The 27,503-nt window shown below is 41.1% G+C and overlaps 2 protein-coding genes across 4 annotated transcripts in view; both read right to left on the bottom strand.

Annotated features, from left to right (window-relative positions):
- Window positions 1-448: 448 nt before the first annotated feature.
- Window positions 449-1,207, bottom strand: LOC132185215 (uncharacterized). Its single transcript, XM_059599017.1, has 2 exons — window positions 827-1,207; window positions 449-703 (listed from the first exon to the last, which is right to left on the bottom strand). Exons 1-2 carry the CDS (start codon window positions 1,205-1,207, stop codon window positions 449-451), a joined length of 636 nt encoding a protein of 211 aa, XP_059455000.1.
- Window positions 1,208-10,612: 9,405 nt separating this feature from the next.
- The window catches only part of LOC132184442 (uncharacterized), a 46,574-nt gene continuing 29,683 nt past the window's right edge, over window positions 10,613-27,503 (bottom strand). Inside the window, exons 4-5 of one of the 3 annotated variants that reach the window (XM_059598080.1) lie at window positions 11,526-11,607; window positions 10,613-10,895 (exon numbers count right to left, since the gene is read on the bottom strand). In XM_059598080.1, the coding sequence (XP_059454063.1) occupies window positions 11,527-11,607 (81 nt within the window). In that variant the 3' untranslated portion in view covers window positions 10,613-10,895; window position 11,526. Of the gene's footprint in view, window positions 10,896-11,321; window positions 11,608-27,503 lie in introns of those variants that run through there. The other 2 variants (XM_059598083.1, XM_059598081.1) reach the window with 2 other exon arrangements.

The following is a 27,503-nucleotide window of genomic DNA, read 5'->3' as shown; positions in this document are numbered from 1 at the left end:
CTACTTTAGAGAATGAAAGAATCATTAGATCCTTCTTTTGGGCCTTTAAAGGCCTTTCAAGAAGGAGAACCTCTTCTACATTTATCTTCCTCGCGTGAGCCTCCCTTCCAGAGTTGGACTCTCCTCCACCAGCTAATCCTCCCAAAATTGTATGAATTTCACATATCACATCTTGATTCTGAGGATTTTGGCGGTTGTCCCGATATTTCCTCGGCTCATCTCGTCTTCGCCACTTATCTTGTCCTCTTTCAGGGCCTTCATTATTTGCCACTAGCCGCAGAGGCTGGTTCACCTGAGGATTTCTATCCCTCTTTCTTTCTGCGGCCAAAAACCACACCAATCTTCCATTCTTGATGAAGTTTTCTATCTCCATCCGTAGGGATATGCAATCATTGGTCAGGTGACCATGATCGTTGTGGTATTCACAAAACTTTTGGTTGTTGCGCATTTATGGAGTTCTCATCTTTGATGGCCATCTGAAGTTGGGATCCCCCTTGATCTCCATGAACACCTCGGTGTTACTGGTATTCAGAGGAGTCAATCTTTGGTTCCGTTGGTGGAAAGGCTCCAACTTCTTGCAGGTCTTCGGGCTCTTTTCCTCCTTTTTCATCTTTCTGGAGCCACGAGGTGCTACCTTGCTGCTGCTAGCTTCACCTTGACCACTTTGCCCTTTGGGCTTCATCAAGGCACCGATGGTTTCCTTCTAGTTTATGAACTCTTCAGCTTTGTTCATAAACTGACAAAGACTAGCTAACGTGGGTCTCCGAGCTAACTCGGCCATTAGTTTGCCTTCGGTTTTGATTCCTTTCATTAGAGCAAATAACACCATTTCTTCCTTCTGGCTTTCGACACTCAGCTTCTCCCTATTGAACCTGATCATGTAGTCCTTCAAGGACTCATTCTTCCCTTTCACAAGGGATAACAAGTAGGCAGGGGACTTCTTCCTCTTCTGGATTGCCAGAAACTGAGTTATGAACTGGCGTCCGAGGAAATCGAAGTTGTTTATAGATTTGGGAAGAAACTTCCCGAACCATTCTCTGGCATCTCCCTTCAATGTTAATAGGAAGGCTTGGCATGCGATCTCGTCGGGAGTGTCATGGAGGGCGAGGTGAGCTTGGAAGCTTTTCATATGATCGGTCGGATCTCCGCTCCCATCATATTTATCGACATGTCGGACTTTAAACTTTTCGGGCAAAGGAAACCTCATCACCCGACCAATAAAGGCAAATTTGTGTTTTGCATCAGATCCTCCACAACCGATTGTTCTCCTCCTTGAGCCATTTGTTGTGCAAATATCTACCTAAATAATAGACAAATAAATGTATGTTTTACTCGCAAGTGCACAAGATCAAAACGATAGTATATAAAGCAAGTATAAGATCATTCCCACGAGGATTGCTACAAATTATGCTTAAAAGAATTGCCAAAATAAATAACTGAATTAAACAAGATAAAATATTGAGTTGAAATAATAAGAATGAAAGGGTAGGGTTTGAAAGGGTAGGGTTTTCATATCCACTGCTAATCATACTTGAATAAGATAAACAATATGCCAAAGCTATAACCATATAAAGACACCCAATGTTTGCTAACCTAAGGGCATGATATCTATTCCTCAAGCTATTAATCTCCCTAAGCAACGAATTAGGCATGGTATCTACTCTAATTTTTTTTTTCTTTCTCAATGGATTTAGCTTGGGATCTACTAAGTTGTTCTTCAAGAAAGCATAAATCTATTGAAATCGACAAACACATGAAGCCTAGAGCATGGTATTTACTTCCGATTTTCCATGTTGATTAATCAAAGAACTTGTGATGGGGTTCTTTTGTCACTCTATTAAGCTTAGGACTCAGTCATCCAAATTGACTTAAATAACAAATCCATACCACATGCATATGATGATCAAGCACATTCATGTGAGGAATTCAATAAAATAAGAAATAATCAAGTTAAGTATGCAAAATATGAATTGTAGCAATGGTGCCAATATTGAAATCCTAAAGAGACATGATTAGGGTTTCAATCGAACCCCTAACTAGAGTATTAGTTACACATAATTTGGATGAAAATCATCCTCATAAGAAAATAACAAGGAAAAGAGGAAAAACCGAAAAACCCTTCTGGCCTCCAATTCTTCTTCCAAAGCTTGTGTCTTAGCTTCTTTCTCTTTTCCCTCCTTCAATTTGGACAAATTGAGGGAGTATTTATAGATTTTGGAACAACCCTAGACGTTTTTGTGCAGCCTAACAACTCAAAAATAGAGTTGGAGTTGGATTATAGACTTCCAAACCGTTCAAAACCGTGTCTGCCAACTTCACTGCTGCTCCAGCGCATGACTGTGAAGATTGGTGCTCGAGTGCATGAATGCGCTCGATCCCACTGGCTTGGGCGCTTGAGCGCACTTTCTTAAGCTTTTTCCCAAAACAACTTTTAAGTATGAAACTTGCCGAAAACGCTTACTTTTCTTCGAAATCCTAAAAATGCAAGGAAACACAAAACATCAACTGATAACAAAACTAAGAGATTAACATATGTGAATTAAAGGGGTTGAATGTGTAACATTCAATACTTATCACTCCCAAACTTACATATTGCTAGTCTCTTTGCAATACGAAACTGAAAATAAAAAGAACATAAACCAGCAACTACTCTACCTCCACTGTTGTGGGAAACACGATTGTATTTAACATATACAACAAGCCTTTTAAACCCCTAGAAATCCCAGGTAGGACAAGTGAAGTATCGTGAGGGTTTAACAGAAATGCTACCTACAAACATTATGCAAAATTCATGTCATGCATAAGATTGAAGTATCACTTAAAACAATGACTTTCATTCATTAGCAAGCTTAAAAGGATAACTTCATCTTCAAAATAAATTGGAATTCCAAAGTCTAGCCACTTACAAATGACAAGTTGAGGCATCATAAGTTCAATTGAGTGTAAAGTGAACCAACACATAATTATGAAGCTCCAAATTATTCCTAAGGTGCAATGACTCAATACCTCAAAGTTCACTAGGATTCCCATTAGAATGAATAACCATGGCATAACAGTAAGAGCATTATTTATTTATTTATTCTTTTTGGTCATGTTGTGCAATGCTTAGTTCCCTTAAGCTTTCTAACTAACCCATGTAACGAGTGTTAGGCTAATGCTTCCCAAACCGGATGGCTTTAGGGTACTAGGTATAAGAACACCCCTATGAGCTTACTAACTCGAGTCAAAAAGGCTACAAAACTAAACTAGCCATGACATTAACCAAATCAAACTTCTCACCTTTTGAGATGAACACTCATTACTTAATGAGGCAAAATGTCCAGCTACTTAGTGAAAAGCTTAAAATGATCAACATTTTTTTTCTCTTTCAATTGTACCAATGTATCCATCCAATAACTCACCCAGCTTCACCCAAGACATTGAAAACATACACAATTAGGTTCACATCTTATACCTCACGAACTATGTGCTAATGTGCTTGTGGCAATTTAAATCAAAACAAGTGAATTCTCAAAGCCAAAAGTAAGTACCAAGACTTAGAATTCTGGCCATCAGATCATGCGTTCAACATTCTAAGCTCACCAATGAAATTCAAATCACAGCTTTTAGATTAACCAAAGTCTCAAGGATAACATGAACATGCATTTTCAAAAATAAAAAAATTTGGACAAAGTGTGTGTATGTCTCCCATACCCCCAAATTTGGATTACATATTTCCTCAATGTGTAGAGAAAATGGAAAGATCATACCAGGGAGATGAGAAAACTGGTTGGAATAGGTATGGCTCATAGCATACCCCAAAACTTGCAAGAACACTTGTCCTTGAAAAACAAACTACTAAAACAAAACAAAGGAAATCTAAAAATATAAAAACTAAATAAAAACTATATAAAAAAAAAAAAAAAAAAAAAAAAAAAATCAATAGACAATGAAACAACAATTAAAACAAAATGGAAAATTTTAAAGAATATGGCTTTTCAGTGCATGAAATGGCCTCAGTACCACTGATCAGGGCAGATGCGCTCGAGCTCCTTCTATTTGTGGCTCGAGTGCTTTTGGTAGTAGCTTCAGTGCTACTATTCTTGGGCCTTTAGTTGCTCATGGCATCTTGAATTAGGTATTGTTTGGGATGAAAATTCGACCCTCTTTCTTTCGCTCAGCTCCTTAGCCATCTGCCCCACTTGTGCTTCCAGTCTTTGAATAGCTTGACTTGTAGTGGCCTCCAATTTTTGAATAGTTTGAGTGGTCTGTGCATTGGTTTGTTGTTGCCCAGTTAAAAATTGAAGTATAGTAGTACCTTCAAGGTCATTCTTTTTCGACTCCGGATTTTGTTGGACTACTTGTGGTGGAGCCTGATGGTTATTTCCCTGCTGGATATTCCTTTTGTTGTCCTTGAGGGTTCAAAACATTTTGATTGTTACTCCACGAGAGATTGGGGTGGTTGCGCCACCCTGCTTTGTAAATGTTGGAGTACGGATTGTTCTTCAGAGGGTAATTGTTTTGTCCCACGCAGTTCACTTGCTTCTGATCTGTAAATGGAGACATGGGACAAGTCTCAGTGGTCTGATCAGAATGAGAACATGTAGCACATACCTCGATCCATGCAATTTGTTGAACAGGGGAAATGTTGTGAGTGGTCATGGCTTTTACGAGCATATCTAGCTTTCTTTCCACTATAGCCATCTGAATTTGAACTCCGCCATTTGTGCTCACTTCATATACGCCCTTTGAGTCCTTGTCTCCCTCTAGATGAGAATTGTTGGGAGTTCTCGCTTAAAGTCTTAGAGTTCTATGGCTTCCTCACTGTTTTTCTCCATTAACACACCGCCACAAGCTGAATCTACAAGACTTTTGTTAGGATCATTTAAACCTTCGTAAAAAGCTTGTACCTGATCATCTTGAGATAGATTGTGGTGTGGGCGCTTGAGAAGTAGCGCGTTAAAGTGCTCCCATGCTTCAAAGAAAAGGTCTTTGTCTTTTGTTGGAAGGTTTGAATCTCCCTCCTCAACTGCTCTGTCTTTTGGGTTGGAAAGAACTTCTTTAAGAACTTTGTGGCCAACTCCTCCCAATTATGAATAGAACTTGCAACCAAAGAATTTAACCATAGTTTAGCATTATCTTTTAGGGAAAAAAAGGAAGAGAAGTAACCTGATTCCTTTTGCAGTTAGGCCATGGATATTCTGTGTTTTGCATAGGTCAAAGAAATCTCGAATGTACAAATATGGGTCCTTTGTAGGTGTGCCTCTATAGTGTGAAACCATATTGAGCAGATGCAGAGATAAAATGTAATTGCTCTGCACAATGGGCTAGAAATCAATTCATGATGGCTACTTGAGGTTTTGGGGAATGAAGAAACTTTTCATAGGTCTTTGCACTGGAGGTGGATTCTCAACATGTTCTTCCTCCATCTTTTCCTCAACTTCGAATTCTTCTTCTATTTTGGAGTTGTCACATTGCCTTTGTCAAATGGTCCGTTCAATTTTTGGATCGTAAGGAATAATGGCTAAATTATGAGGTCAAAGATCCTGCATAAAAAAGAAAACAATCAGATTCGAAAACTACAGCAGCTTCAGCACTGCTGTCTAGAGGTGTGCTCGATCGCATTGGCTTGTCCGCTCGATCACAGTGATGTGCTCGATCCATCTAGATTGGGCATTTGACCGTACTGCTATAGCATAGAAACAGAACAGAGATTACATCAACTTCAGTGTTGTTGTCCGAATGTGCTCTTGATCGCACTAGCTTGTGCGCTCGATCATAGTGCTACAAAACAGAAACAGAACGAAAACTAGAAAACATAAATAGATTAGGATAAAATAAAAAAATTAAATTAAATTTAAACATAATTAACTAAAAACTTAAGGAAAAACTTCTAAACAAAATTCAACGCAATCCCCAGCAATGGCGCAAAAAATTTGTTGTGCAAATATCTACCTAAATAATAGGCAAATAAATGTACATTTTACTCGCAAGTGCACAAGATCAAAACGATAGTATAGAAAGCAAATACGAGATCATTCCCATGAGGATTGCTACAAATTGTGCTTAGAAGAATTGCGTAAATAAATAAATGAATTAAACAAGATAAAATATTGAGTTGAAATAATAAGAATGAAAGGGTAGGGTTTTCATATCCACAGCTAATCATATTGGAATAAGATAAACAATATGCCAATGCTACAACCATATCAAGATACCCAATGTTTGCCAATCTAAGGGCATGGTATCTATTCTTTAAGTCATTGATCTCCCTAAGCAACGAATTAGGCATGGTATCTACTCTAATTTTTTTCTTTCTCAAAGGATTTAGCATGGTATCTACTAAGTTGTTTTTCAAGAAAGCATAAATTTATGGAAATCGACAAACACATGAAGCCTAGAGTATGGTATCTACTTCCGGTTTTTCATGTTGATTAATCCAAGAACCTATGATGGGGTTCTTTTGTCACCCTATTAAGCCAATGACTCAGTTATCCAAATTGACTTAAATAACAAATCCATACCACATGCATATGATGATCAGGGACATTCATGTGAGGAATTTAATAAAATAGGAAATAATCAAGTTAAGTATCCAAAATATGATTTGTAGCGAAGGCGCCAATATTAAAATCCTAAAGAGACATGATTAGGGCTTCAATCGAGCCCCTAACTAGAGTGTTAGTTACACATAATTCGGATGAAAATCATCCTCTTAAGAAAATAATAAGGAAAAGAAGAGAAACCGAAAAACCCTTCTAGCCTCCAATTCTTCTCCCAAAGCTTGTGTCTTGGCTTCCTTCTCTCTTCCGTCCTTCAATTTGGACGAATTGAGAGAGTATTTATAGAGTTTGGAACAACCATAGACGTTTTTGTGCATCCTAACAACTCAAAAATTGAGTTGGAGTTAGATTATAGACTTCCAAATCGTGCAAAACCGTGTCTGCCGACTTCATTGCTGCTCGAGCGCACGACTGTGCTCAATCGCAAGATTGGCGCTCGAGCGCACTTCCTTAAGCTTTTCCCCAAAATAACGTTTAAGTACGAAACTTGCCGGAAACACTTTCTTTTCTTCAAACTTCTAAAAATGCAAGAAAACACAAAAACAACACAAAATATCAATTGATAACGAAACTAAGAGATTAAAATATGTGAATTAAGGGACTTGAATGTGTAACACTCAGCACTTATTACCATCTGTCGAGCCATCTCCACATACTTCTTTTTCAAATCCCTCACTTCATCATCAACGTTGGTGGTCTCATGCCTCTCATGATGAGAACCACCTTGAACGGTTGTGTCATGGTCATCCCGAGTAGAACTTTCTCGGTCCGTGTGTGGCTGCTTCTCTTTGCACCTTTCTTCACGTTCCTATTTCCCTATCATTGTGAGTTGGGGAACGAGATCTTGATCCGGCTTCTTCAGGGCCTCCATAGTTTTCGATATACACTTCATATGATCTTCCAATGAAGCGATTTGGCCGTTTGGATCAACTGATGTTCCCAAAGCATTCGGATCGGGCTCCCTCGAACGTGTGGTCACCATACAGGATTTTGAATGTTGAGAACTGATGAAAATCAAAATTTCCATAGACAATGCCAAACTGTTGATGACAGTTTTTCGAGGAGTGACGCTGAACGAAATCCGAGGAGTCGGTGATCTGTAAAAAGACAAAATTTAGGATAAGAGTTGCTAGGGTGTGCTGGTGGAGGATAGCTCCGATGCCTAAGTCTGTATTTGATTTGAGAGAGGGAGAGCAAGTAAGCAATATGAGCTTGAGAGAGATTTGTAATTACCAAATAATGAATTGGAGCTTCGTTTTTATAGGCATCAGGTAGCAGTTGTTGTCCCTGAATTCTCAGCCCCACGTTCCCAAGGATCCGCTATGCGCAATGTAGATCATGGGATCATGGGCTACTCCATGATCATGAGATTGTGGGTTTGGAGAGTGGCTTGGCCATGCTTATGTTGGACGTGGGTTCCAGCGTTATCCTTAGGTACTCGTGTCTTGGTTTGACAATGACAGCTGGGCTGCGTTCTGGTGAACGTGGGGCTTTGCTTGGGCATTGAGCGTATCCCACGTTCATTAGTGAACATGGGTTTCCTTCACTTGCCGAATGACTATTGTACCCTCGGTGGAAGAACCATTATACCCTCAGTGGGCTGGCAATGCCTCGGTTTGGACTGATTATTTCTTGGCTAGGCTTGTCTTTAGTGGGCTTGCACATTGGACTGGGCCTAGAGGTCTGTTGGGCTTAAAGTGGCCGATCCATTACCCAACATTTACAAAAATGGCTGGACCCCAATGAACCAGACATTCTACCTTTGATAGCACAAAGGATTGGACCTCCTCTTAGGGGTTCCCTTAAGTAAATTTTGACGTGTCTATCAAGCCACATTTTGCTATAGCAGCTACCATTCTAAGGGACTACAGTGGAGACATCCCAATCAACTCCTCTCACCTCAGCATCGAATGGACCTCTGCCCATATTTTCACTGACATCAACCTTCAACTCTTCTCTTTCCCAGAATGAATAGCTTTGACGATCTCAAGATGCACTCATTTTTGTGACCATATTGTCAAATGGGCCACTTCGAATTTAGTGTTTGAAAGCATTCCCACTCTTTAAGATTTAGAAGTGAAAAGTATTCCATTTGTAACCCATTCTCCCTCTTTGAATAGAAAATAATAATAATAAAATAAAAATAACGATGGAATATATGTTTGGTGACGTGTAGATTCAAAATTACATCAAGGCTTGAAGCATATTTTAGTATTGAGTAGGACATGACAGAAATGATTGGCTAGTATGTAGGTCCAGATAAGAGAGGCACCATACCATGGGATACATGCTTGGGTTAGGATAGGACAAGAAATGATTACTCTCCAAGAGGATGGATAGTTGTCCCTTTGGGACAATAACACAATTAATATTTAATGCGTTTGTCTACTACTTTATAATTGATATGCACTAGGAAGCAAAAGACTGAACACAACTGTGATAAGATAATATTTTATTTTTTTTTATCTTTTTTTTTTATTATTATTCTAGAAATTCAATAGATTAATCATTAGATTTGTGGAATTTATGTGGGTTTCATATAAGTCCACAAATCTAATGGCTGATTTGTATGATGAGATGGAGAAAATATGAGAAAAATATTAACGTGAATCATTTCTCATGTTTTTATGGTTCTTTCCAAAACCGAATTATTTATTAAAGGAAAGAAAGAGAAAATTAGCCTCATTTTGTAAGGTTTTGAGAAGTATTTGAATTTTAAGTTTTGAAAGAAAAAAAAAAAAAAAAAAGAAATGAAAATTGATTTTGCAGGGCTACTTTTGGAAAATGTGTTTTATGTGGAGTCCACAAACAAATGGTTGGTTGGTAACATTTTGAGAAATGTTTCTATGTTTGAAAAATTATTTTTTAATAAAATGATAAATTATTTTTTATGTGGCAGTGATTTGGTAGCCGCCGTCAGTTAGGAGACGGAACTGGCAGCTGCCAAATGTGTCGGGCATTCGCCTTCGGGCCACCAGATAGTTTCTACAACCACCATCAAGTGGTGCAACACCACCCTAAATTTTCTTAAAAAAATATTTTTACTCTTTTTATTTATTATACACAATCAACACCTTAAAAAAATAATAATAAATAAATAACAAATTGTACATAAATGATTATACCAATTCTTGCATTTTATACTTAAATGTGGAATATTGATGAATCACTAATATTGAGCTTGTATAATGTATTAATGCAATGAATTATCTTTTGTAGCAATTGATAGGATTTCTAACAATAAAAATTGTTGAAAAAGTAAATGGAAAAATTGGTCTTTCAAAATAGTAAAAAAATAAAAATAAATTTGATGTTGCAACTCTAGGGTTTTCGTGTGAACTTGCAATTAACCAAAAAAGGAGGAGAGTTGGGTTTCTTTTGAACCGCCAAGAAGTAAGAAAAACGTGAGTCAAAGCACTGGGGGAATGGAAAACACTGCCATTACTTGTGAAAAGAGTTTATAATGTTGGAGAATCGAAATTAATTTTTGAACATTTCCCCAATATTCTAGAAATGAATTTTTTTTTTTCTTCTTCTCTCCAAGAAATGAAAGTGCTTTTTATATATAACAAAAGTTTTAGGGCTTACTTCACAAGTAATGCCTGAATTTCACACACTTTTACAAAGAAAATGTTTAATGATGCTAAACAAAAAAGCATTAAATACCCATTTTGGCAAAATTCTCCACCTTCTTTCTTTGCGAAGTGCTGATTTTCCAATTATGAAGCGTGGTTAAGTGATCATACTCACATTGGAACTAGTGCCCAGATAGTTTGCCCAATAGTAGGCCAAAAAAATATTGAATGGTAATTAACTTCTATTCCGATGGATTAGGCATAATGAAGTGCGACTCAATATATAATATTTTCTAAAAGTTCCCAATGAAAATATTCTCCATTGACTATTATTTTCGTCACACTAAACACTTAAAAATATAAAAAACATTTTTTAAAAATTATTTTACGCCGAATTAGACAGAGCCTAAATTTCTGTTGCGTACTTATGTGTAGTTTACGGGCTTGGAATTGCCCAATATTGGGGATTAAAATTTGGGTGCGTTATTGGAGAAGTTTATCACCATTCCATTACCATCAAGGAAAACTTTTTACAGGCATTACTTGTGAAATTCAACAATTTGCCCCATGCCATCCACCACTAGGTTATCTCAAATTACAAAAATCTAGATATTTCTAAAGAAAACCCAATTACACCAAATCAATTACTTCTCATCCAAGCAAAGATTCCAAACGTGCTTGACCATATATCCTTGGCTCCCTTGGGGGTTTAAGGAAGGTCGCTTCCCTTGTACAAAAAATTCCGAAAAATGTTTTTTTAATTATCTTAACAATTTCCCTACAAAGTATGAAAACCGAGTATTAGAAAAATTTGGATGGCAAACAGAATATGTAGCTGAATAGGATATGGCTTTCCAGTTCTGGTAACATTTTTCTCCATCAAGGCCTAGGGTTTGAATTCTTTAGTCTAAAAGAGATTAAAGCGTAAAGGGACACCAAAATACTCGACACAAAGAGTCTCTACACCTGAAAAAGTGTTTTTTATGAGGTCCCTAAAAGAAAATTCATTTGGTAAAATTGAGAAGCATTTTTGAGAAGTATTTTCATAAGAAAAAACATATTTGAGAAGATACTTTCAAAACACTGGAAACTCTCATGGTGCAGAGCAAAGACTACAACACTACAATGCCTCTCATCTCTCATAGTTTTCCAAAAAAACAAAAAAAAAAAAACAAATACAAAAACAAAAACAAAACCAAAAAAAAAAAACAAAACAAAATTTTAAATTAAAAAAACCATCACAGTTATACATTCCACGTAGAATTATTAGAAGAATGATGTAATAATTATTAACTGTTAAAACACCGAAATCCTTAAAAAAAAAAAACAAAACAAAAACAAAAACAAAAACAAAAAGAATATAAAATATGCTCAACAATTGAGTTGAGAGAATGACAAGTTAGCAGACCTTATTTGTAAAGATGGGAAACCTCCCCCACAAGCTTATCCATGAACTGGCATTTCTTGTCGAATCCCCACCCGGTGTTGCTCTGCATTACCAAAAATTAAAAAAGTGTCTCAAACACCCAACCAACAGAATTCCAAATCAAACATATCTCTCTCTATCTACATGGTATCCTCTGAAATGTTTTCAATTTTATTCAAGGAAAAGCCAAAAGTTCAAACCATAAAAACCCAAGCTTGCATTCATACCAAACTCTCGTGTGCAAGAAAATAAAATTCATGGATTATTTTTTTGATAGGTAATAAAAAGTTTTATTCAAAACGTATAGGCGCCCCAAAGTACACTGGAAGTATACAACATTATCACCTACCAAGAAGAAGAAAAGCGAAAAAGAAAACCATCATAAGTAATCAACACCGGAAAGACATGTGCCACAGTCCATAGATACAAAGTATGAAAACAAGAGGCTAGGATGTCTTCCAAAGTCCCCTCTAAATCCTCAAAACACCTTCTATTCCTTTCTCTCCATAAACACCAGAAAAAGCAAGTGGGCACCATTTCCAAACTGCGGCACTCCCCCTCCTCCCCAAGGACCACCAACAGGCGAGAAGGTCCGAAATCTGCCTCGGCATCACCCAAGACAACCCAAACTGACCAAAAAAAGTACACCATAGGGCATAGGCAACCTCGCAATGAAGGAGAAGATGATCCACCGTCTCCTCACTTCTTTTGCACATATAACACATGTTCGTCACAATCACCTGACGCTTCCTGAGGTTGTCTAGAGTCAGAATTTTGTCCAAAGCCACCGACCATACAAAGAAGCTCGCCCTCGGCGGCGCTTGTGTTCGCCAAACACTCTTCCAAGGAAAACCCCTCCCATTTGTGCCCGCCAGTGAAGTGTATAAGAGTTAGACCTTAAAGCCACCTCTTTTGGACGAATTCCACCATAACCTATCTTCACACCCTCTACTCACTCTAGCAGAATGTAACATCTGAAAAAAGGAAGCCAAAACATCCACCTCCCAATCGTGAGCCTCTCTCGCTAAACTAACATTCCACTGATTAGAGCCACCCAACACCTCCAAGTGATCCGCAACTGAGGTGTCCTTGGCACAAGCAATACTGAATAAGCCTGGGAAAGCAATCTTGAGGGCCATATTACCACACCATAAATCATGCCAGAATCTAACCCTAGTCCTAGCCCCCACCTCAAACCGAATAAACCTTTTGAAGGTGTCCCATCCTTTCCAAATGTTCTTCCATAACCCCACCCCAAAAGATCCACCCGGCTCCAATGTGCACCACCCTCCCCAAACACTTCCAAACTTCGCCTCCACCACAATCCTCCACCAAGAATCTCTCTCCACTCCATAGCGCCACAACCATTTCCCTAACAGGGCGCGATTGAACAACAATAAGTTTCTGATACCCAAGCCTCCCTCCTTAATCGGAGTACATACCTTCGACCACTTCACCAGATGGTACTTGAACTCATCGTTAAGACCTCCCCAAAGGAAATCCCTCTGCAGCTTCTCAATCCGCTTAGCGACGCTAACCGGAATGGGGGAAAGAGACAGAAAATATGTAGGCAAATTGGCGAGCATGCTCGTGATCAACGTGACTCGACCCCCCTTCGACAAATACATCATTTTCCATCCGGCCAACCGACATTCTATTTTCTCAATAACTCCATCCCAAATATGCTTAGCCTTACAAGAGGCCCCTAGCGGCAACCCAAGGTACTTTACTAGCAGAGAAGCAACCCCACACCCTAGGATACCGGCTAACCTATCCACTTGTTCCACGTTCCCCACTGGGATTAACACCGACTTGGCCAAATTAACCTTCAACCCGGATGCAGCTTCAAAGAGCAAGAATAAACTCCGCAAATAACGAAGCTGAGTGGGCAATGCCTTGCAAAAAATCAAGGTATCATCCGCAAACAAAAGATGAGAGAGCATAAAATTGCCTACTTGGAAACCTTCTACAAGCCCCCCATTAACTGCCGCCAAAATCATCCTACTTAAAGCTTTCATCACAAAAACAAACAACAAAGGAGACAGGGGATTCTCTTGTCTCAAACCCCTAGAACTACTAAAAAAGCCATTAGGAGACCCATTGATCAAAACTGAGAACTTCACCGAGGAGATGCAATGTTCTATCCAAGAGCACCAAATCCCGCCAAAACCACACCTCTTAAGCATGTATAACAAGAAGTCCCAATTCACATGGTCATATGCTTTTTCCAAATCCATTTTGCAGATAACCCCCGGCTCCCCTGATCTCAACAGACTATCAAGGCATTCATTAGAAATCAAGATAGGGTCTAATATCTGCCTACCCTTGATAAAAGCACTTTGGGACTGAAAAATAATCTTATCCAAAACTACCTTCAATCTATTCGCTAATACCTTGGCTATGATTTTGTAGATACTTCCCACAAGGCTAATTGGCCGAAAATCTTTGAGATTGATAGCTCCGGACACCGTCGGAATAAGCGAGATGAAAGAGGCATTGAGACTTTTCTCAAACAGCCCTCCTGCATGAAAAGCGCTAAAAACCTTCATTACGTCCTCCTTCACAACCTCTCAGCAAGATTGGAAAAAAGCCATAGATAACCCATCGGGTCCCGACGCCTTGTTGCCATTCATTTTAAAAACTACCTTTCTAACCTCCTCTTCGAAATCTCTCTCCAACCAACTAGCCTCCTCCCCCAAAATGGAATCAAAAGAAATGCCGTCAACCACAGGTCTCCATCGGCTCTGCTCCGAAAAAAGTTTATGATAGAACTCAACAATGTGCTCACTAATCTCTGAGGGATCGGATGAAGTGTTATCCCCAATCATAAGAGTATCCACAGTGTTATGTCTTCTATTCGAGTTGGCTATGGAATGAAAGAATTTGGTACACTTGTCGCCTTCTTTCAACCACATCACCCTGGACTTCTGCCTCCAGCTCACCTCCTCCATAAGAGTGCAATTCTCTAATTCTCGCACCACTTCCGCCTTCCTCAAAACCTCCCCCGCATCCAATGCCCTAGTTTCTTCGTTCGTATCCAACAACCGAAGCTCTTCAAGAAGCTCCCTCTTATTCCTATCAATGTTACCGAACACCTCCTCGTTCCATGTCTTCAAGTTCAACTTCAAAGCCTCGAGTTTACAAGCAAGAACAAAGCTCGGCGTACCTTGGAACACATAGGAATCCCACCATTGTTTCACTAGGGCCACAAAACCTTCCGCTTTAAGCCACATATTTTTGAATTTAAACGGCCTCTTCCCCCTTAACACCTCCCCCAACTCAAGAATGATTGGGAAAAGATCCGAGCACAGACGGGAAAGCCTCTTCTACCTAACCCCAGGAAACCGGGCCTCCAACTCCGGGGAGATTTGAAACCAATCAATCCTTGACCACAGAGGGGGATCATTGGTTATTGACCAAGTAAACGAGCCCCCAATCAGGGGAAGATCCATCAGCCCTTGTTCAAAAATGAAGTCTGAAAATTCCATCATGGCCAAATCCATATAGACCTCACCTAATCTTTCGCTGGCGAACCGAGTTACATTAAAATCACCCCCAATACACCACGGCATATCCCACCAACTTATGACACCAGCTAATTCCTCCCAAAGGAACCTTCTATCCCTACTGAGATTCAAACCATAGACTCCAGCAAAAGCCCAAACAGAACAATCCCCAATATTTCTGAAAGACACTGCCAAGGTGTAAGTCCCCACACAGACATCGATCTTCTCCACTACCCTGTTATCCCACATTATCAAAATACCACCCGAAGCCCCGCTAGAATCCAAGCAACACCACTCCACATGACTCCTCCCCCATAAGCTACGAACTATATTGCGGGACATACTCTAAATCTTGGTTTCCTGAAAACAAACAATATCTGCCTTCCAATCTCTGAGCAAGTTACTCACCCTCAAACGTTTGTCCTTCTTGTTCAGCCCCCTCACATTCCAAGAAAGAATGTTTAGCTTCATGAGGCCACTCTATGCCTCCTCCCCTTTCTATTGCCCTGGCTAGAACATGCACTCCTAGAGTCATAGTTTACCGAGCACTCCAAATTCCTAACCTCCCTTTTGCCCTTCGAACCGCTGCTCGAATTAATAATCATCGCATTATTCCTTCGTTCCTCTTCCAAGAATGTCAAAAGCGCTAGCAATTGCAACTTGTGACCCGTATAAGAAATCCCCACAATTGGATAAATCTCATTAGCACATTGAATAACCCAATCCGAATAGCCCGTCCCACCCCCAACCGTAGGACCATACAAATTCAGAGGAGAAGGCGCATTAACATCGAGAGGAACCGGAATTACCTCGCATGTCTCAACCCCCCTGCCACCCTTTCCAACAGATTGGTCATTTTCACACAAATCCCCCTCTTCTAAGCACCCAAATACCATACCCAGATGAGTCCCATTAAGCGGAGGATCAAGCCCAATAGACCCAACACCGTTTTCTAGAATCTGAGAAGAGCCCAGTTCTTCACAAGCCTGAACCCCTCCCAGCAACCCCTCATCGTGTGACCAAGGCACCAAATCCCTGTCCACGCTCCCTGGAGAAGACAACGCCGAAGTCTCCGGCGATCGGCACAATCTCTGGCGACCAGCATCTACCTGCCCACTCACCATCAGCTCCAACATCGGTGTACCCAAAGAATTGCCGGCCTTCATGGATTATGCCAAGTTATTATTAGGAACATATAATTTGCAGGTGTTACATATTTTCCAGTAACACACAACCTACCATGAAAGGAAACAATTGAATGCTAAAAATGGATTAACTATGTTTTTTTCGTAAAAATAAGGAGAAACTTCATTCAACTCCTCAACTTTCAACATTTTTACAACCATCCCCTTAAACTTAAACAACTTTCAATTTAATGTATCCAACTTTAAAAAGTTTACAATGCCAACATTCTGTTAAATTCTAACAGAGGACGCCAAAATACCCAAAATACTCCTATTTAAAAAAAAAATAAAAGAAAAAAATTACTGTCGGGCCGACCCACAGCCAAGTTGTGGGTTCTATGTTTTTTTATTTATTTATTTTTAAATTACATAATTTTAAATACATGAGTATAAAGGACATTTTACCTATACTCCATCTGATTTAACCTCGACCCTAATAGTAGGGGCGACATTGCAAACTTTTTAAAGTTCTATACATTTTTTTTTTGATAAGTAAAAGCCAGTTTTATTGAAAGCGTAAAGGCGCCCCAAAGTACACCGGGAGTATACAATAGGATCACCTAGCTAGAAAGAGAAAAGCGAACAAGGAAGTCATTATAGCTAATCGACACCGGGAAGATATACGCTACAGTCCATAGATACAAAGTGTGTAGACATAAGGATAGTAAATCTTCCAAAGACCCTTCCAGATCTTCAAAACACCTATTGTTCCTCTCCCTCCAAATGCACCAAAAGAAGCACGTAGGCACCATTTTCCAAACCGCAGCGCTCCCTCTCCTTCCCATAGACCACCAACAAGCGAGCAGGTCCGAAACCCGTCTCGGCATCACCCAAGACAATCCAAACCGCCCAAAGAAGGCGCACCACAAAGCGTAAGCTACCTCGCAATGAAGAAGAAGGTGGTCCACCGTCTCCTCATCCTTCTTGCACATCCAACACCTGTTTGTCACGATCACATGCCGCTTCCTTAGGTTGTCTAGGGTCAGAATTTTGCCCATAGCTGCCGACCACACAAAAAAACTTGCCCTCGGCGGAGCATGTGTACGCCAAACACTCTTCCAAGGGAAGTGCCCCCTTCCAGAACCAGCCAAGGACGCATAAAGAAGTTTGACCTTAAACTGGCCTCTTTTGGAGGAGTTCCACCACAACCTATCTTCACACCCTGGTCTCACTTGAGCTGACTGCAACAACTGGAAAAAAGAGGCAAAAACGTCCACCTCCCAATCATGAGCCCCTCTAGAAAAAGTCACATTCCACAGGTTGTGGCCACCACTCACCTCCAAGATAGCCGCTACTGAGGCATCCTTCTCACAAGCCATATTGAAGAGACCAGGGAAGGCTTCCTTAAGAGCCGTATCACCGCACCACACATCATGCCAAAATCGAACCCTAGTCCCTTCCCCCACCTCAAAGCGCGTAAAGCCTTGGAAAGTATCCCAATCCTTCCTAATATTCTTCCATAACCCAACCCCAAAAGTACCTCCACACTCCAAGGAACACCACCCTCCCCATAAGCTACCATACTTCGCATCCACCACCCCCCTCCACCAAGCGTCTCTTTCCAAACCGTAGCGCCACAACCATTTTCCTAGAAGTGATCGGTTAAAGTCCACCAGATTTCTGATCCCCAACCCGCCTTCCTTAATTGGAGTGCACACCTTCGACCACTTCACTAGATGGTATTTAAACTCGTCACCTAGCCCACCCCATAAGAAGTTACGCTGAAGTTTCTCTATGCGCTTGGCAACGCTAACCGGAATAGGAAAGAGAGACAAATAGTAAGTAGGCAAGTTCACAAGAGTACTTTTGATTAACGTGACCCTGCCGCCCTTTGACAAATACAACCTTTTCCAACCAGCCAGCCGACGTTCTATCTTTTCAATCACTTCATCCCAAATATGCTTCGCCTTATAAGGAGCCCCCAACGGCAAACCAAGGTATTTGATAGGAAGAGATGCAACCCCACACCCTAGAATGTCTGCTAACATACCCCCTTGCTCCTCATTTCCCACCGGAATTATCACCGACTTAGCCAAATTGACCTTCAGACCGGCAACAGCTTCAAATAATAAAAATATACTCCTCAAGTAACGGAGTTGGGAGGGCAAAGCATTGCAAAACAGCAATGTGTCGTCAGCAAACAGGAGATGAGAAACCACCGTGTTACCAACCTTGAAACCCTCTAACAACCCCCCATTAACTGCTGCCGAGATCATCCTACTCAAGGCTTCCATCACAAATACAAATAACAGAGGAGACAGGGGGTCCCCTTGTCTCAGACCCCTGGAGCTACTAAAGAACCCATTAGGAGATCCATTGACTAGGATTGAGAAACGCACCGAAGAAATGCAATGGTCAATCCAAGAACACCAAGTCCCCCCAAAACCGCACCTCCTCAACATATACAACAAGAAATCCCAATTCACATGATCGTAAGCTTTTTCCAGATCCATCTTGCAAATGACCCCTGGCTCCCCCCCTCTCAACCGACTATCGAGACATTCATTGGAAATCAAAATTGGATCAAGAATTTGCCTGCCCTTGATAAAAGCACTTTGTGACTGAGAGATAATCTTATCCAAGACAACCTTCAATCTATTTGCTAAAACCTTGGCTATGATTTTGTAGATGCCTCCCACAAGACTGATCGGCCGGAAGTCTTTAAGATTAATAGCGCCAGGAACCTTCGGAATAAGCGAAATAAAGGACGCGTTGAGGCTCTTTTCAAACAAACCTCCTGCATGAAAATCTCTAAACACCTTCATAATGTCCCCCTTCACCACCTCCCAACAAGTTTGGAAAAAAGCCATAGAGAACCCATCAGGACCCGGCGCCTTAAAACCATTCATTTTAAACACTACCTTCCTGACCTCTTCTTCTTCAAAATCTCTTTCCAACCATCGAGCCTCCTCCTCCGAAATGGAGTCGAAGGAAATACCATCAACCAACGGCCTCCAACGGCATTGCTCCGTAAAGAGTTTTTTATAAAACTCAACTATATGCTCATTGATCTCGGTTGGGTTCGAAGTGAGGTTATCTCCAATCATTAGAGACTCAATAGCATTGTGTCTCCTATTGGAGTTGGCTATGGAGTGAAAGAATTTAGTGCACTTGTCACCTTCCTTCAACCACATCACCCTAGATTTCTGCCTCCAACTCACCTCCTCCATAAGCAAACACTTCTCCAACTCATGAACCACCTCTGCCTTCCTCCTAACCTCTTCTTCTATCAGGGCCCTATTTTCTTCATTCGCATCGAACCCCTGGAGCTCTTCAAGAAGAAGCCTCTTGTTCCTCTCAATGTTGCCAAACACCTCTTCATTCCAAGTCTTCAAATTCGTCTTCAAGGCCTTAAGCTTACAGGCGAGAACATAGCTCGGCGAACCGTGGAAAGCATATGAGTCCCACCATTGTTGCACTTGAGCCACAAACCCTTCCGCTTTCAGCCACATATTTTCGAATCTAAATGGCCTTTTCCCCTTAGGCACTTCCCCTGCCTCGAGGATGATTGGGAAATGATCGGAACAAAGGCGAGTGAGCCTCTTCTGCCTTACCCCTGGAAAACAAGCCTCCCAACCTGGAGATACAAGAAACCGGTCTATCCTTGACCACACCGGGGGATCGTTGGAGAGCGACCAAGTATACGAACCCCCAACCAGGGGAAGATCCATCAGCCCTTGTTCAAGGATAAAATCAGAAAACTCCATCATAGCCGCATCTAAATGAGCTTCCCCTGATCTTTCGCTAGGGAATCGAGTGGCATTAAAGTCACCCCCAATACACCACGGCATGTCCCACCAACTCATAATGCCTGCCAACTCCTCCCAGAGGATCCTTCTATCCCTATAGAGGTTCGGGCCATACACCCCAGCAAAAGCCCAAACAGCGCGATCCCCCATATTCCTGAAAGATACCGCCAGGGTGTGAGCCCCCACACAAACATCGACCTTCTCCACCCCCCTATTGTCCCACATAATTAGAATACCACCCGAAGCCCCACTCGAATCCAAGCAACACCAATCCACATGACTTCGCCCCCATAAGCTACGGACAATATTGCGAGACGTGCTTCTAAGCTTAGTTTCTTGGAGACAAACAATGTCTACCTTCCAATCTCTAAGCATATTACACACCCTCATACGCTTGTCCCTCTTGTTCAACCCTCTCACATTCCAAGATAAGATGTTTAGCTTCATAATGTGGTTACCTGCCCCTTGCCTTTTCTGCTACCGCGCTTTGAGCCCATATTTCTAGCATCATAATTCACCGAACATTCCAGGTTCCTAACCTCCCTCTTGCCCTTCGTTCCGCTACTTGTGCTGGCCATCCCATTATTTCTTCGTTCCTCCTCTAAGAAGGTCAGCAGAGCTAGCAGCTGTAGCTTGTGGCCCGTGTAAGAAATCCCTACAATCGGATAGATCTCATTAGCGCATTGGATCACCCAGTCTGAATAACCTGCCGCCCCCACTGCATCCTTAGCATGCGTGTTCCAAGGAGAAAACATAACGACCTCACGACCCCCAACCCCTTCTTCCTCCCTCCCCAAACTGCCTCTGTCCTCATCCCCAAATGTAAGAGCTTCAACTCTTGCCTCGACCACCCTGCTGTCCTCTCCAGGAATTTGGCCCTCCACACTAAGCTCACGCACTTCTACAGTCCCTACGTCCCGAAATGAATCCCGCCCCTCACTGACCTGTAAGTCCTGCTGCTTCTCGGCGCCGTGAGCATCGACCTCTGAAAAATTGCCCTCGTCCAGTGGGTTGGACCTCTCCACCATTGACAACTGAAGCCCAGCCTCCCCATTGACCGGAAATGTACTCACCGGAGAAGTCAGTGGATCGCCGTCCACATTTTGCGCTCCATAACCGCCGGAGACCTTCCCGAGCTCTTGATTGACATTGGGTACCACCATCGACAGCTTCTTCGGCGAAGTCTGGGTCATGTCTTCCTCTCTCATGTCCGGCATCTCGATCGACGGTGGGCTCAGGGAGTCTCCGATCAAACCACCGGCGACCTTGTTGCCGATCGAACCTCCAGGAGCACATGCGACGTTGTCTGAAGTGTCGGCGAGGCCGTTCTGTTCTTCCGACGACCGCCCCCCTGAACGCAGACCTGCTGCCGACGATGACGCCCCTGCGTCGCCGGCCCATCCCTTCTTAACCCACGCCGTTTTTGAAAGTTTCAGACTACTTTCACGTGGTTCAGTCCTACTTCTATCTTCCTGGCCCAGGCCCGAACCCACATGATAATTTGGCTTATAAACCAACCTTTTTTTAGTCTTAAAACCCTTCACGGTCCTTGGGCCTATCCCTGCAACCCGGTTTGTTGCTTTTTGATAATTTCCTGCCTTAACATGAGCATAAGCACCCACCTTCTTCCGAAGCCCATTCTTCAAATTCTGGGGCCCATTATCCTCCACCTTCTCAACTGCCACGTCCTCCCTATTAGCTGCCACGTCCACTCCACCCACGTTCCCCCCTATAACTTTCGACCCATGCCCAACAACATGGGTGTCCGAGCCCTTCTCTTCCTGCTGACGTCCGAAAATCTCCACCCTCTTAATTGCCAAATCCAACTTCTGCAAACCCACGTCTATTCCTTCTTTCAGCCACCTTAACGTTTCTTTGCAGTTGTGCAGCTCGAGAATTGCACTGGAAAGGGTCTGAGCCTGACACCCCTCACGTCCCGTCAGCTCAAGCACCGACTTGCTACTCCCTGCGGGTGTCTTTGACTGCGTTTGAGAATCACGCGCCGGGGCCCTTGTCTCAAGTGCTTTCTCCTCCGTGATTATCTTCCCCTCCGGCCTATGGAACCCCACGCCTTCCTGACCCCCTAAGAATTTCGCCGGAGTCTGAGAGTGTGACCTTGGCATCACGTCTTGTGTCCCTGTGGCTAGAGTGTTCCGCCCTGAGCCTGTAGAGGAATCCTTCAGCCAGCTGGGAACTCGAGCAACGGGCTCAGAGAACTTCCCAAACAACTCCTCCGTCGGGTTTACAGACTGTGCCAACACCTCAGCAAAGCTCCTCCTGGCCTTCTTCTCTTGAAGCTTCTTTTCTTCTTGGAAACTTTGAAATGAAGAGTTAGCATGGCGTATCTCCGAAATGAAGCGATTCCAACCTTGCCCATAGCGTCCTTCTGGAATAAGAACCGAGCCACACCTTCGTCTCCCATCAAATTCCTCCATCGTCAGGAAACACCCGTGTCGATTGGACCGTCGCTGCACTATAATCCTTGGATAGCCCGCTCTGGATTGATCCCAAAAGACCTCTGAGGTTTCCACTGTCACCAGTTCCTTCACTGTACGAGCTAGCCACTCTAGCTCATCCCTCTGAAAGAAAATGGATCTTTGTTTCCCCTTACTCCTCTCAAAAAGCCTCACCCCATTAGCTCCTACCCTCACCACCATTTCAAACTCTTTCGCCTCTACCGACCAAATTTTCGCCATCCTCTATACATTAAATTGAAAGTTTTTACAGTTTAGGGAGATGACTACAAAAATGCTAAAAGTTCAATGGAATTAAGAGTTTTCCCTAAAAATAAAATGCAATTGAAGGTGAATTCGAGTCCGCTCGGCCAAGCTACATGCAATAAGATCTCACAATCAAATACTTCTCTTGTTAGCAGCAAAACGTTTGCAGATTGTAAATCAACCACACCAAATCAAGATGGTCATTCAACAACATTGTTAATATTTATGGGAAACTTCACTTACCTCCCCTGAATTATCACCCCATTTGCAATGTCGCCCCTGAAGTTCAAAACCTTTCAATTTAATATATCGAGCTTTTAATTTTTTCAATGTCCTCCCTGTGTTAGAATTTTCTGTTACATCCCAACAAAATTTTCAAAATACATTTGTTTGCAAAGATTGAGGCATAGGTATTTTTGAAAATATAGTTAAATTTGGACCAATGCCTCGATCTTTGCAAATTTTTTATTTTATAAAAAACAAATGGGGGTCTTTTGGGAATTTTGTTGGGATTTAATGGAAAATTCTAACGGAGGGGGGGACATTGAAAAAATTCAAAGTTCGATACACTAAATTGAGAGAAATTAAACTTTAAGGGTGACATTGCAAAAGTGATGACAATTCTTGAGCGTGAAGGGAAGTTTCTCCTAATATTTATTTAAACAATCAAAAAATAAATAGAAACTTACTAATTGAAATCATCGGTATTGTTAGATGAAATCCTTGTAATAAGTGTACCACATAAGGGTATACTAGTCCATTGCACTATTCTTTCCAATATATATACATTTGAATAGTGAGAGATGGAGCCAATTCTACACTTCATACATTATTCTTCCCCAATCTCTCTCTCGTAACTAAACCCTAAGTCTTGACATAGTATCCAAGCAACAATGTTTCAGTATTATTAAAAAACAGGATAGATTCTATACTTTTACCCCCTCAAACTATTAACTAATTCTTAAACCCACCACAAAACTTTAAATCCCTGCAAGTCATTTCCTAATTTGAAATCTTGGTTTCAATTTGTTCCCTCTGTTTAAATTGGACAAAATAGCATATGAATAACCAAATTGCCCCTGAGATGGGGGAAAAAAAAAGAAACTCGAAGGGCTTTGATGCACTTATGGAATTGTTGGTTGCCTTTTTTCAAGCATGGTAAGGAGTTGTGTAGAAGTTGTAATATTTAGGGTACCATACCTATCTATGAGCTCTCTCTCTATGCTATGTTTTGGACTTTTGTAGGGCTTGGTACACATCATGGATAATTTGATCATTTGACAATTGGTACAGCTTTTCACCAAACTTAACGGCTAATTCGACAAAAACGATATATTAAAACCGAAACTTCAAACTAGAAGGTGAGTTGCCTATGATTTAAAGTTTGTAACATTTCTGAGAATGAGGTGGTAATTTGGAAGGATGAAGTGTAATTTACCCAAAAGATAACCAGTATTCTCATGAAGTGGAATGAGCTTATTCTCATCAAGAATACGCTATCCAATATTCCTACATACTTCTTAGAAAATTCTCAGCAGCTTGCTTGTCATTTTCCATACATTTAAGGATCAAAACTACTTTTTACTTCCATATCTACATATATTCCACAATAACTTCCCTTTATCATTCCCTATACTAATTAAATATCATTTATTTACTCTTCTTTATTTTTTTATTCTTTATTTCTCTACTTTTCTAATGATTCAGGAGAGAGAATGAGTTTTTTTTTTCTATTTTAATAAGCACAAGGATTGCTATTGTGCAAACCTATACATTGGGTTGTACTGTAGCGATCCTAATGTCTATGGGAGATATAGGGAGTCTACTATGGGTGGCATTTTGTGATTCTTTTTACATTTTCCTTGAACTTAAGGGAGTGAACCACATATATGGAGTCTGCTGTGAATGCTTTTATTCATCTTTGGTCTTCCCTTTTCCAGCAGGCATAGTTAGGAGATTAGAGTTTTTTCAAAGACTCTCTTGTATACTTTTCGTGTCCGAGGGCTTTGCCCTTTCTATAACTAAAATTATTACTATTCATTAAAAAAAAAAGAAAAAGGCTTAGCCTTACTTCCCTCTCTACTTTATCTCTAGCTCCCACTTCAATTGAGTTTTGTTTTGTTTTGTTCCCCAGTTGGTGCACAAGGGACTGACAAATATAACTTTCATTTCTCTGATAATTAAAGTTATATACTTTTCATGTACCTTCGTCCTTTTCTTTAAATAAAATTATTATTATTCATTAAAAAAAAAACCCTTAGCCCTAGTACTCTCTCTACTTCATCTCTAGCTTCAACCTCAATTGATTTTTGTTTTGTTTTGTTCCTCAGTTGGTGCACAAGGGACTGACAAATATAACTTACTTTCATTTCACTGATAATTAACCAACGCCAACATCCTAAAAGAGAAACTCTCTCTATAGTCCTCAAAACCACATAATTTGTACATGAAGAAAATTCCAATTTCTTTGATTTGGTTGAAATTACATCTCTCGGATTATTTTGTTGTCATTTGAAACCACAACTCATCAACCAAAATCTTTGGCCTCAAGTTTTTTTATAAGTAATTTGTTTCATTGAAGGCGCAAAGGGGCGCAACCCTAATATACAAGACGTATACAAATATAGTCCCTCTAAAGGCTAGAAGAACAAAAATTAACAAATTGAAAAAAGTTGAAATATTAAAAGCCCCTGTCCAATTAAAGAGTGACTTGAACAAAATGTTTTTGAGCTCATCCTTCGACTTTCCAAGATCTTCAAAATATCTTGCATTCTGCTCTCTCCATATGGCCCACATTAAGCACAAAGGGGCGATTCTCCACAGAAATAGAACTAAACAGCTACCCCCACCTGAACTTTCCAACAAGCTAATAGATCTATCACCCTTTCAAGCATAACCCATGTGACACCGAAACGAGTAAAGATCGCACTCCATAAGTATCTTGCCACTTCGCAATGAAGAAGAAGATGATGTATAGATTCTCCACTCTTCTTACACATGCAACACCTTCTACCACTATTACTTTTCTCTTTCTCAAATTATCCAAAGTCAAAATCTTACCAAGAGCTACTGTCCACAAAAAAAAAAAAAACCCTCACTCTCAAAGGTACTTTTAACTTTCTAAATACTCCTCCAAGGGTAACTGACTTGTGAAAAAGCGATCGCACCTCAAACTTCTTCCTCTTTGAAGGAATCCACCGAATACACTCCCAAAAGATGCAAGCACTACCTCTACCACTCAATCCTATACAGCTCGTAATAAAGATACATTCCATTGAATAACACTATTAGAAACATGCATATTATCCATAACCCACGCCTCCTTATATCGCACAATACTAAATAACTTCATAAAGGATTCCTTCAGTGGATGATCCCTACACCAAACATCATGCTAGAATCTAATTTAAGAACCATCTCCCACTTCAAAGCTAAAAAATCTCGAGAAAACTCCCCACCCCCCCTACTAATATGTTTCTACACTCCAACACCAAAAGGCCCCTTAACTTCCTTACTACACCAACCTTCGTTCAAACTTCTATTTGAACTTTGGCCTCAAAGTTCTGTATGAAACTATATAATATTGACACTAAGATCATGGCTTCTATTCCAAAAATAAAAAAGCATAGCCAGGAAAATGTATACACACTAAGATATATAGCATTTATTTCTGATTTTAGCCTGTAATTTTACAATGTAAAAACACTTCTAAAAAGAGGCCAAATAACCACCAACCCATATATTCTTTAGAACAAGCCCCCGATGGCCTGCTCAAGCTGCAAGGTATCCTTAGACCAGCACAAGTACTAACAAATAAAATATATCTTTTTTTTTTTTTTTTTATAGGTAATCAAAGAGCTTTATAAAAAAAGCATAAGGTACCCCTAAGTACACCGAAAGTATAAACAAAGACACCAAGAAAAAAAAAAAAAAAGAGAGACCCAAAACACACAAAACCCAAGACCCACAAAACAAACCCAACACCCCACCAAAAACACCTACACCCTCTTGCCTTTACCGCAACTAGAACCCTCATAATTGACTGAACTCTCCAAGTTCTTCAATTCCCTACTTCCTTTTGAATTAGAAGCACAGGCCAAAGGTGGAACCACCCCTAACCTAATCGGGGGAGGGGGATCACCAGACAAGCCCTCCAAAACCTGAGAAAAAGGACCAAAAACCCGACGAAAACAGCGAAAGAGCAACAATTTCATCCACACCACCCTTTTGGACAGCCTTTGGGGACGACTCGCACAAGATCTGATCCAAGGGCATAGCGAGGGGAAAAACACCCAAGGTTAGAGGATAATAATCTTCTTCCGCCTCCTCGTCCCAGAAATTATCCTCCTCCCCATCCATCCCAACTTCGACCAGGATCGACAACAGAACCAGCACAGTCAGGATGAAAATCCCTCCCTTCCCCAACACTGCCAAAGAAGATTGAGCCTCAGAGGAAGGCTGGAGAAACCACCTCCTGAGACCAAAATCAAAAGAACCACCAGGAGTAGTGCTGGATGTCGTCACTGCACAACCCTCACCACCTTAGTCTTTAGGGTCATACACCTATCCTTCCAAACCTGATAAGGCCTTTTCTTCTTCCCCTTTCCTGAACATCTGCCAACCCCTTCAAGCTCAGCATCGAAAAGGAAAGGCTGATTACCTAGATCAAAGCACTCCTCACCAGGCTGGAAATTCGCCCCAAAAACTGCATCAGCACTGACCCACTCACCGTTCCCTCGAACACAGGACTCCAGTTGAAATTCAAAAAAATTACCCATCAGATTCCTATCGAAGGACTGCT

This window comes from Corylus avellana, chromosome ca6 (genome assembly GCF_901000735.1).
Source record: "Corylus avellana chromosome ca6, CavTom2PMs-1.0".
NCBI lineage: Eukaryota > Viridiplantae > Streptophyta > Magnoliopsida > Fagales > Betulaceae > Corylus > Corylus avellana.
This window is presented reverse-complemented; position numbering and strand designations above follow the sequence as displayed.

Coding starts and splice junctions, on each gene's coding strand:
- LOC132185215 (XM_059599017.1), bottom strand. CDS start 1,207: ATGAGGTTTCCTTTGCCCGAAAAGTTTAAAGTCCGACATGTCGATAAA. Junction 704..826: donor AAAGCCAGAAGGAAGAAATG/GTGTTATTTGCT, acceptor TTCATAAACTAG/AAGGAAACCATCGGTGCCTT.